We start from the raw sequence: 11,787 nt of genomic DNA, 5'->3' as shown, positions 1-11,787 counted from the left end.
ACTTATATTTTCCCACAAATTAACAATTGTGCATATATTTTAATTTAAGTTAAATATTTAGCACATGAAAACAAAAAAAAAACGACAATGTACCTTCGAAATTTTATGGACCGGTAATGCTCCTATAAATATATTCCCTCTCCCTTGTTAAATAATGAGTTAAATTTTTGACATGTTTGTTTGATTTTTGTAATAAAAATTAATTCAATGGGAATTCTGAAAATAAGAAAAATAATATGAATTTCGGTACTAATATTAGTACTACTAGTATTTTAATTATTTGACCAAAATATATTAACATGACATCAGTTGGACTAGTGAAGAATAAGGCCCAACAAAAAAAAACTAATACACTACACAAGACAAGAATAAAGCCCATTTCGATTCATTTCTTTTCTAGAGAGAAAAAAAAAAAGAAAAGCAAAAAAAGAAAATTGAAATACAAGAGAAAAAAAAATAGAAGAAGGAAGCCCGAAGCCGAAGCCGAAGCCGCAGCTTCTTCTTTGAAAACCAAGTGTAATTGTGAGCCATGGCTTCCTCCTTCTCCACGCTCAACAACCGATCACCTCCCTTCTAGCTCACCTTCTAACGGCAGCAACGGCAAAACACAATCCCCCAGTTCCCTAGTGAGGCCCAGTCCTCGACTACTCAAAACGACCCGCTACATTGGTCATGAATAAGCAGGTATCCGAAAGTCCCCAATCTTTCATTTATTTAATCTGTTTCTGTTTCAAAATTTTAATTGTAAAAACCTCCGAGTAAGCAAGATTAGTTGTTATGCTTTTGATGACAATGGAAATGAAACCTCAGCTTAAGATTGTAAATTAATTTTGAGGAAGAACACTTAATTGAGGCCACTGTAAACGTTTTCTCTTTTTAAAAATTGTTCCAATTTGGCCTGATAGCCAGTGAAATGTTGGAGAATTTGGCCTTCTTTTGATAATTCCAATAAATACTACTCCCTCCCATTAGGAGTCCCATTCATGAGCGGCACGGATTTTAAGAAATGTTAAAAAAAGTTGGTGGAAAAAAGTTAGTGGAATAGGGGTCCCACTTGTATATATTAGTTTTAAATGAAATGTGAGTGGAATGAGTAAGGTGAAGATGGGACCATGTTACCATTTATGGTAAAAGTGAACCGGGACTCTTATTCGCGGACGGAGGGAGTACCAACCAACAATATTATGGTGTTGTTTGAATTACCTTCTGTAGCTTAAATTGTAATGCCATAAATGAATAGTATGTTCAAGTACCAATGTATTGTTGAAATTAGCTTCTTTTTTTCCAAAGTTTATTTGTTTCTCTGTGCTTCTTCTTTCAGTTTTGTTCACGACATCTGCCTTCTGCGGCTCTTCCAGCACTACTCTCATCGGGCCACCACCTTCGTCTTGTTATTTTCTAATATTTCTCCTCTTGCTCTTTTGAAGGGTAATGTTGGAGAAAGTTTTCCTGTTTTCAGAGTGCTTTTAACTGTCACTCTGATAAATGGCTGCGTCCTATTAAGGAATTCCCTAGAGTGGTCTCTCTATGTTTTCGTTGAATGTTTTCCGTCAATTCCTCAAAACGATTCCCCCTTTCTTGAATCCAGTGAACTCTAGGGCTTTTACCTCACAGAAACATATCCAGCAGAGAAAACGTGTAAAATATTCCAGTCCAAAAATTAAAAAATCTCCTACCTCTGAATCATCAATCAAGAAGCATGATGTGGAGACAGAAAATTATGCAAGACAAAGAATCACCAAAATCTACAACCTTTTGAAGTACTCAACCTGGGATTCTGCTAAAGAACAGCTGGAAAACCTCTCTGTGAAATGGGATTCCTACACTGTCAACCAAGTCCTCAAGACTCACCCTCCAATGGAAAAAGCTTGGCTCTTTTTCAACTGGGCTGCCAGCAGGAAAAGTTTCAGGCACGATCACTATACCTACACTACTATGATTGATATTTTTGGGGAGGCGAGGCGGATTTCTTCGATGATGTATGTTTTCAATCAAATGAAGGAGAAAGGGATCAAGATTGATGTTGTTACGTACACTTCGCTGATGCATTGGATATCGAATGATGGGGATGTTGATGGAGCAATTGATTTGTGGAAGGAGATGAGGGTGAAGGGCTGCCGACCGACTGTTGTTTCGTACACTGCTTACATGAAGATTTTGTTGGATAGTAAAAGAGTGGATGTAGCTGCTGGTGTTTACAAAGAGATGCTGGAGTCTGGCCTGTCGCCAAATTGCCACACATACACGGTTCTTATGGAGTATCTTGCATCTTCTGGTGAGTGATCTGTGTTCATATGCTTATACAGTCTTTGTTCTGATTGTTCTTGATGTTCATTTCGTTATAGGATATTGCCTTCTATATTACTTTATCACAAACATTTTATGAGCTTTGTCATTATCATGGTAAAATTTCTGGAAATGTATAATCTGATTAATTTTCACTTATTAAGAAATAGGAAAACAGCATTCAGTGTGACCACTATGCATTTCATTTCACAGATTTTCCTTAGCTAAATCATCTCATGAAATTGGCATACCATTCATCTTTGGCATAATAATGGATGGGATGTTCAATAGAATGCTTCTGAATTTGAGGATTTTTACCAACTACTAGTACTATTTATTTGGCTTATTTGAAATTGTGGCTTAAATGAAATGCAGAGTTTGCCCTCCAGACTTGATAGCTACCCTGTATCGCTTGAACTCTTAAGTTCTAACATAACATCTCACATGTTTCTTTCTTGGTTTGAATGATTTGTAAATAGTTACATTACGCACATCAATATCTTCCACATGGAATGAGAAACAATAGTAGTATTATAATTTGCTGATACCTCTCTGTAGCCACCTGCAGACAAATGCCACAGTTTCTTTGATGCAGGTTGTTTTCGGGTAGAAAATTTGTATACATTCCAGTTGGGTTTGGTGGAATTGTCTGGTAGAAGTCTAGAAAGCATGGAATCTCATAATAACAGGAAGTGTGTTGTAATTTTCTAATATATAGAGGGATCATGTTATGACATCATTTCATGAAAATGTTAGATATCCCGTAGCTTTATTATCTAGTAAACGATTCAAAGCTGTTCTTGTTTTTTTTGTTTCAGGTAAGTTTTCTGAAGCCATTGAGATATTTTACAAAATGCAAGATGCTGGTGTGCTACCTGATAAAGCTACATGCAATATTTTAATTGAAATCTGTTGTAATACTGGGGAAATATGGGCAATGGTGAAAATTCTTGAATTCATGAAGGAAAATTTCTTAGTCCTCCGAAATCCTGTTTATCAAAAAGCACTTAAAACTTTTAAATTTGCTGGGGAGAGCGACACACTTCTGAGGCAAGTCAATCAGCACTTCTCTGCAGAGTACTCTGATGAAGATGATATAGTGTTGCACAATAGTGAAATTGGTGTGGAGAATGGCCTTGTATTGAACTTCATGAATAAGAAAAATCTTGTTGCTATTGACTCTTTACTTACTGACATGGCGGATGAGGGTGTTCAGTTAGACTCTAAGGTGGTCTCTGATATTATTGAGGTAAACATTGCTCGGCAAAGACAAGATGGAGCTTTATTGGCATATGATTATAGTGTGAAATGGGGCATTAATATTGAAAGAAGTGCCTATCTTGCTTTAATAGGCTTCTCAATTAGAGCAAATTCATTCAACAAAGTGGTGGAGATTGTTGAGAAAATGGTAAAGCAAGGTCTTTCTCTTGGCACACAGCTGAATTCTCTTTTGATATATCGTCTTGGCTGTGGAAGAGAAGTTACTCCTGCTGAGAAAGTGTTTGATTTGTTGCCAGACAAAGAGAAGAGTAGTGCTGAATATACAGCTTTGATTAGTGCTTACTTTTCTTGTGGGAATGCCAGCAAGGGACTCGAAACATTCAACATCATGAAAAGCAAGTGTGTAAAAATTGCCTTGGGAACTTATTGTGTCGTGGTAGCGGGTCTTGAAAAATGTGGTAAGGCTCGTGAGCTAGAGCACTACAGGAAAGAAAAAAAGAGTCTGGAGGTGGAAAGGTGCTCCACAAATATTTCAATGGAGGAAACCATATGTAATCTTTTATTTGCTGGGGATTTTATAACTCGTCGTGCTCGATGAGATATACCTCCTGTAGACATAGTTTATGACCTGGGATTTGGTGTGCTGCAATTGATTAATCTACTGATGCCAAGATTCAAAAAACAATCCGCTTTCTTGACAATGCCTTTAGTCTACAAACAGTCCCAGGAGGAACTTTTTGTAAGGTCTCTTTCTTTTGCTGATATACATAAGCATAATGCATTTTGTAAAACATAGGTTTGATATTTAATTTTGATAGATAATGGAAACTTGCAATCATGCGGCTGCTCAGCAGAGTGATGGTTTTGTTGAGTTACTTGTGTTTCAAATATAATACTCCCTCTGTCCCACAAGAGTGCACTTTTGATTTAACACGGGTTTTAGTGCACAATTGGTAAAGTAATAGAGAGATAGAAAGAAAAAAAGTAATTGAAGTATTGTTAGTGGAGAATTGAGTCCCATCTCATTAGAGAGAAAAGAGTTTCCAAAAATAGGAAGTGTATACTCTTATGGGATAGACTAAAAAGGAAAGAGTGCATACTCTGGTATGGAGGGAGTACTAAATAGCATGAAACAACTAATGTGAGTCTTTTGTTTTTCATTTTCATTCCATGTGATTGGCTGGATGTAGTGGAGAATGTAATGATGGGCTTTTTTTTAGTGTAGGTATCCATATATTACAGTGATCTCAGTGGTTGGGATTAAGTAAAAGGATGGAATTTTCTTGGCTGCTAATATGGGAGGTTGACTCTAAAACATGCATCTCTAAGTTATATCTGTGAAATTCATTTTTAATATTGTTTATTTACTCAAAATGCCTAGGGCGCATGAATACAAGTTCTGAAGCTAACTTTGTAGCATAGAAAAAGCTTTTGGTCTGTAGAAACAATAAGCTATTTTGATCTCCTTTTTCGATTGTTGTTGATTCCAGCCCTTATTTTTTTCTCTGTGAATGTGTGTTATTGCCCTCGTAGAATCTAAGTTATTAGTCTGAATTCTGAAAGCTTACATTTCTAATAGATATGGTGTAGTTGCACAATAGGTTCAGGGTTGAATATTCACTGTTCTAGTGATGCTAGATGTTGAAAAAATGTGATGCTGATCTCATAGTTTGCTTCTGATTGATTCTCTAGTTGATTTTACGATTTTGGTCCATTAGTACATGGTAGTTGCTTACTTGCTTCTGATAGCTTCCTTGCTTAAAATTCTTATTCTCATACCATTGGTATGGCCGGACATATTGGTCTATACTTCTTTACAAGTCTGGAAAGACTAAAGTCAGTGTGGGAAAACATTCTGTTATTAGTGCTACTGCTAGTGACAAAATCGCTGATTTCCAAAAGATCATGTGGTATCTTGATTAGCTTATGTAAGGCATCTCTGTCACTGGGAGAATACTCTTTAAACCGACTCCAGTTGTATATACTGCTTTAGTTTTCTTAGACTGCTCGTGTTGCTTTGCTTTAGGCATCTCTGACTGGGAAAACAATACTCTCAATTCTACATCTCATTCTGTAGATGAAACTTGAAGTCCAAAATAAAATTGGTTCCTGCATTCTTACAATAATATTTGTCTCTATTCAAACTGTTCTACATTTTATTTCTAACAATGGATCTTCGTTCCAGATTGCAAAGATGGCAGAGGTGGGCATCGCGGTTTCTCAGCCATACTTATCAGTTCGTGCTAGTTCCATTGGTTCTCATATCATTGTGTAAGATATACGCTTTCTTTGCACCTACTTATAGTGTTCCTTATCTTCAATGATAGGGGACTGATTTGCTGCTGAGTTAGAAGTTGAAGCTTGAGTTTTGAGGAACTCTCCCTGGCTACGACACCGGTGCTTTGTAGGCTGAGGCATCAGTTCGAAACCTAATTCGATCATCCTTTTTTTGTAGTGGTTGTAAATCCATCAAATAGTATCAATGTTAATATCAATAGATGAGTGTTGATGCAAAACCCTTATCAAGATTTGATTTGATTTATGGTGGATACTTTTGTACCCTATGTATGATCAAAGGTACATACTGTAGAAGGATGTGAAATGGGTCTTTGAAAAAAAAAAAGAAAAAAGTAGTAGGATGTGAAATGATAGAAAGAGGGAACTGAATTAGGGAATTATAAATTTTATTGGACCACAGCTCTTAGATAACTACATGGCATGGTGTTGAGTATCGTTTCCAGAATATATGCATTGCTTCCTAAATTATGTGCAAAAACCAGGCTATCTAACTCACCACCATCAATTTTCCCCACCAATATTCCAAATAATTCCTCTCCAAAAAGACTTAAATTATGAACCTATCTAAATATCCACTATTCTGATTTCTTCACTTTTCTGTAATGTAGAATTTATTCCAGATTTTATTTTTTTTGGTGAGGGCATTTCGCATGTTTGAAAATAATATTCCAATTTGATACATTTTGCTAAATCAAACACAAATATATTGGTTTATAGTTATGTTTTTAATTATAAAAAACGTTTAAGTGATAAATAAAAAACAAGATGGTAAACAACGTGAAAGTTTAGTTATCATCCAAATCCATTTATAATAATAAAATCCCTAGATAAAAAAGTAAAAAGAATCGGCTCATGACGACGAATCCACTGAGAATTTATCTTACAAGATAATTGATAATTTAAAGAATGAAATTTTGAAACCTACGACTAAATGTGTAGTGGATTTATTCCTCTATCTAATATTCCAATAAAACTATCACTTGTAGTATTATTGTATATATTCCGCAAATTATTCGATTCTGGTAAGCCCTTTGATTTATTTTATCTTAAATTTTATTTTACTTCATTAATAATATGAAGTGTTATAAGCTGCTCGTTTTGAAGTGTCCGTTTTAATTCATATATCCACATTTTATTAATAGAGAGTGTTATATTGCTAACTCATAACTTAATTGCTAACTATAACTAAATAATAGCCATTAGATATTCAAATTAAGGGCTTAGATCATTAATCCCTAAATGTCAACACGATCAACGAAAAGCATCAATAAGACCATATTATTAATTTAAAAAATATCAATAGGGGTATTAATGTCAATTAACTACATGTTCATTTATAATTAACTTTTAAAAAAATCCCAAAACTTTAAATTCATATAACATATGTCAAATTAAAGATAATTTCATAAGGATTCCAATGATATCATACATGCATATATTCCGACGTCAAAATTTGAAAAAAAAATTAAAATTTTTTAATTTTTTCGTACAAGCAGAAATGTCAACATACTATATAAAATATGTCAATATAATACATGTAGAATGTTAATATAAGCAATGAGTTAACATTCTTAAAGCATTATGTTGACATTCTCAAAGCATTGTATTGATATTTTCGGAACACTATTTTGACATTTTCATCCAAAATCCTAATTTGGAGTGTTTTTTATCTTTTTCAATTTAATTAATAAAAATAAAAATTACACGTGGCAAATTGTAGACCACATAGTTATAGTTAGCAATTGAACGATGAGTTAGCAATTGATCACTCCCATCTTATTAAATTTAATAACTTGTATGTAAATGAACTAATTCATGGATGCTACCGAATAATGAAGAGAATTTTGGCATCATGTAATATTTAGTACTGCAGTAGTAGTACTATTATATATACGTTTGACTCATTTTTTTTAATAATATTATTTTTATTACATGCGGTGCATAGGTGCAACAATTTATTATTTTCGGTTTATGGCATGATATGCGAGTCATAATTTACTTATGCCACCTTCTTTTTGCGTGTAAATATATGTATTTCACATCATAAGGAGTTTCTTTTATTCAATAATACACCATATAACATCTCTACGATACGTCTATACCCCAATTACTAATAGTTATGTTATGTTAATCCTATTTTGGATCGCATCCCCAATTGGTAACAGTTATATTAATCTATTTTGGATCGTCCACAAATATTAGTCATACAAAATTCTATCTCAAATAAGATAAGTCTCATTATCTAACGACATACCCATAATCATTTTAATTTGTCTCCACCTCTATTTTATTAATTTTTGTATTTAAATTTGCACAATCAAAATTAATAAAGTATTGTAGTTGAATATGGAGCTATTATTATTTTGCAAACCAGAGGTGTCCAACATAACAACGATGTTTTAATTGCGTTGAAAATCAATTCAAACAATTTTATTATGTAAAGAAAATTAATTAGTCCCTACGTCCTTATATCAGTAAATGACAAAATTTAAACATTTAAAACGTGCAACCTGGAGAATAAAATAATGTAAAGAACTATCCTCACAGGCAATGAAAAAATAATATTTCATTTATCTGTTGGTATTTTCGACACGGAATTATTAGGTTTATGTCAATTCTAGGTTTATGTTCTTATTAGGTTGATCCGTTATGAACTCAATAATTTTGGATTTGGTGGTGTTTCGGTAACCTATTAATTTTTTATTATTTTATTCTTTTTTAAAAATACACTTTAGTTTCATTATCTAGGTTTGTGAAAATCGAAGTTTAAATCTTGTAAAATTAGGTTTTTATCGTGCAAATCAAGTTTTAAACTCCGATTTTAATAGTGTATCTGGTTTTAATTGTGTAATCAAATTATAATTGTGTAAATCAACTTTAAAATTATGACGTAATCGTGTATTATCATGTTTTAATGGTGTAAATCAAATTACAATTGTGTATATCAAATTTAAAATTCTGATGTAATAGTGTAATATCAGGTTATAATACTATTGGTACCTAATTTGCCGTTTTTTATGTCTATAAAAATGCATTTTTTACATTTATCTCATATACATTTTATCCTCATATTATATAAAAATAATAGGAGTATTTCTTTTTCTGGTCACAAATATTATTTTATTAAAATTGGGAGTAACTCTTTCGTGAGAAATGGAACTATTTTCAGACTAAACGACACACGCAGAACATGTTGGCCATCTTACGCCGCACGATCAGGTTCGCCGCGTAACAACGGGTCGGATCCGGGCCTTCCATTTCCATATTTCGGTTACGGGTCTTCGGATGTGTATCCGCTAAATATTATGTGGCGACACGTTTGCGCTAATAACTTCAGCTTTGTGGTTGCCAAATAACGCTATTTTCTCGGATTTACTCTCTTTTCCCTTTCCTTTTGAATTAAATTGCTCTTCCCAATACTGATACTCTGCGCTGCGGACTACGTGTACCCTTCACCCCAACTTATCCGTAACCGCCACGTGTAAGACACTATTAATTAGATTGCATCAATCAACGGTCGAACATCATCCTTACACGTGTCATCCGATTAAGGCAATGAAATTCTCGTGAAACTTTTTTCCCATGCTGAGTCACGCTCGATAAGATTGAATATATTGCGCAGCGTCTAACTACCATTTTAATTATTTTACCGAATATTAAAATAGTAGTAACTGAAAATTGGAAATAGTTTATTCCTTCACGGCCAATGCCACGGCCCACGGGCCATCTATTTAGGAAAATTTCCTATTTTTTATTTAATTATTTGCCAGCTATATATAAGACTGAATCTGTCATCCCAAAAATTCATTACCCATTTGGCCTCCATCGTTTCCGCCATTCTCTCTAATCTCTATCCATAATCAGATTTCCATTCATCAATGGCGTTGAAGAAACTGTTAGCTCAGCGCTTCTTCGGCAAATCTACGATCACCAGCGCCGCGGTGACCAACTGCCGCGTCTCGTCCCCATGCACTGCCGCGCTCTCCAAGGCGATGTCGTCGAAGAATCTGGCATCCGATCCCGGCGACGACGGAATATTCCGACGATATATCCACCGGAAAGCGGGGGAGGTGTCGTCCGTCGCCGCCGGCCTGCGGCTCCTCCCGACCGGGGAGAAGCTTCTGGAGAGGATCCGAGAGATGGACATTGCTCGGAGCCGGATCGAGCGCGATGGCGTGAGGCTGGAGACGGCGGCGGAGAAGGAGGAGGAGGAGACGCGCCTGACGGTGAAGGACGCTGTGAAGATTCTCAAAGTTTCGCAGTTGGAAATTATCAAGGCGAGATTGAGGGAAATTGAGAAGGATCAGATTTCGTATTCGGAGTTGGTTGCAATATGTTCGACGGAATGCTCAAGCGACGATCACGCGATCGAATTCGCTCAAATGCTCGATCAATCTGGGACCGTTATTGTGCTCGGCAATACCGTCTATATCAGGCCCGAACAGGTTGGTTTCTTTTATGAAAATTTCTCCTCATTTTCATGTTTAATTGTGTTTGCGTAATTGATTATACGATTTGGATGAAGGAAGATCATAGGATTGTTAATCAATTCAAATTTATCTAATTAGGATTTAGGTTTGTATTGAAATTTTTAATTTGGACTTGATTATGTGTGTGCTTCTCTCTTCCACAGGAAATTGAAACACATGTTTGGCACCCAAATCCCTTAAAACGAGAGATGGTGACTTTTATTTGAGGGTGGACCCACACTCATCACAGCAGATATTTTCCATAACATAAATTTAAAAACAACAAAAAATTCAAAAAACCATCTCTAGAGGCTTAAATTCCTCAATTCTTGATTGAAAAAGTTTCCAAAGTAAAAAATATTTGGGTGGCATAGATGGTCTGATATGATCATGAGAGGAATGAGGGGAAAAGTGCTTTCATTTTATGCTGTTTTTTGGGGTGTGTGTGTGTTTCTTTGAAGATACAAAGGCAGATAAAGGTGAAATGGAGGCATATTTACCAAAATGTTGTGTGCAATTGTTGTTGTTGTATACAGGTGGTGAAAGCCATCCGAAGCCTAATCCCAGTGTCCCCACACAGCCTAAACGAATCAAGAATGTTCCAAGAAATGGAGAAGCAAAAGGCAGCCATCGACAGAGAGGCTCGAACGTTGGTGCAACGCGAGCTTCACTGTGGATTAGTCTATTTTGCAGTCCAAACAGCAGCCTTGATGAGGCTGACATTCTGGGAGCTCACATGGGATGTGATGGAGCCCGTATGCTTCTTCATCGCGTCCACGCACTTCATGGCTGCGTACGCCTTCTTCATACGAACCTCCATGGAGCCCACCTTCGAGGGCTTCTTCCACAGCCGCTTCGTGGCCAAGCAGAAGCGCCTCATCAAGGACCACAATTTCGATATTCACAAGTATAATCAGTTGAAGAAAGTTTATTATTGCAAGCCTAAACCTTCTCAATCAGATGATCATGCTGCTGCATTCGCTTACTAGTTCTGGATTTCGCACGTTTTCATCGGGCACAACACAGCGGTTGTGATGTGTTTAGAGAAAATGATGCAATATAATTCAAACTGTTAGATCATAGTTATAAATTGTATCGTCTTGGCGGCTCTTGTATCATGTAGATTGAAGAGGTTTAGGCTTTAGGATATCTTTACTTTTTATCTTTTTTTGGGGGGTGCATGTATGCATTGTATTCAAATGAATCATGAACTTGATATGTAGACAAGTTCAACAATGAAATCTAGGAATTAGGAACTTTATAGATTATAGAAATAAATAATTTTTCTCTTTTATATATAGTAGAATTTCCAAATATTATGTAAATTGTTATACAATAACCCTTATCAAATTATCTATATTGAAATTTAGGAAATATAGCTCATACCAATTTATTTTGACTGTGCCCATATATATGTGTGTGTGATAGTACTATTTCTTAATTCTGCACATATGCATTATATTATCCCCTTGTTTAAAGAGTTGAGTCATTAATTTGTTTGTACATTTCGCAA

General features: G+C 35.3%; 2 protein-coding genes across 12 annotated transcripts; both read left to right on the top strand.

The window, feature by feature from the left end:
• Window positions 1–260: 260 nt before the first annotated feature.
• On the top strand, window positions 261–6,202 carry LOC125203710 (pentatricopeptide repeat-containing protein At2g01390). 11 transcript variants are annotated; one of them, XM_048102126.1, is made up of 6 exons: window positions 261–684; window positions 1,428–2,275; window positions 3,105–4,251; window positions 4,733–4,809; window positions 5,693–5,743; window positions 5,835–6,202. In XM_048102126.1, the coding sequence occupies exons 2-3, from the start codon at window positions 1,528–1,530 to the stop codon at window positions 4,103–4,105; spliced, it is 1,749 nt and encodes a 582-aa protein (XP_047958083.1). In that variant the 5' UTR covers window positions 261–684; window positions 1,428–1,527; the 3' UTR covers window positions 4,106–4,251; window positions 4,733–4,809; window positions 5,693–5,743; window positions 5,835–6,202. The 11 variants fall into 11 exon arrangements, with proteins under 11 accessions (XP_047958083.1, XP_047958085.1, XP_047958078.1 ...); XM_048102128.1 differs by having other exon boundaries at window positions 1,322–2,275; window positions 3,105–4,246; window positions 5,693–5,710; XM_048102121.1 differs by having other exon boundaries at window positions 1,322–2,275; window positions 3,105–4,246.
• Window positions 6,203–9,630: 3,428 nt separating this feature from the next.
• LOC125207939 (calcium uniporter protein 2, mitochondrial-like) lies at window positions 9,631–11,587 on the top strand. The gene is made up of 2 exons (XM_048107460.1): window positions 9,631–10,250; window positions 10,811–11,587. Exons 1-2 carry the CDS (start codon window positions 9,684–9,686, stop codon window positions 11,261–11,263), a joined length of 1,020 nt encoding a protein of 339 aa, XP_047963417.1. The 5' UTR covers window positions 9,631–9,683; the 3' UTR covers window positions 11,264–11,587.
• The last annotated feature ends 200 nt before the right edge of the window (window positions 11,588–11,787 follow it).

The sequence above is a fragment of the Salvia hispanica genome, chromosome 2 (genome assembly GCF_023119035.1).
Source record: "Salvia hispanica cultivar TCC Black 2014 chromosome 2, UniMelb_Shisp_WGS_1.0, whole genome shotgun sequence".
NCBI classification, from domain to species: domain Eukaryota; kingdom Viridiplantae; phylum Streptophyta; class Magnoliopsida; order Lamiales; family Lamiaceae; genus Salvia; species Salvia hispanica.
Note: the sequence above shows the minus strand (reverse complement) of the source record. Positions and strands in the feature narration are given on the sequence as shown.

Coding starts and splice junctions, on each gene's coding strand:
- LOC125203710 (XM_048102126.1), top strand. CDS start 1,528: ATGTTTTCGTTGAATGTTTTCCGTCAATTCCTCAAAACGATTCCCCCT. Junction 2,276..3,104: donor GGAGTATCTTGCATCTTCTG/GTGAGTGATCTG, acceptor TTTTTGTTTCAG/GTAAGTTTTCTGAAGCCATT.
- LOC125207939 (XM_048107460.1), top strand. CDS start 9,684: ATGGCGTTGAAGAAACTGTTAGCTCAGCGCTTCTTCGGCAAATCTACG. Junction 10,251..10,810: donor TCTATATCAGGCCCGAACAG/GTTGGTTTCTTT, acceptor TGTTGTATACAG/GTGGTGAAAGCCATCCGAAG.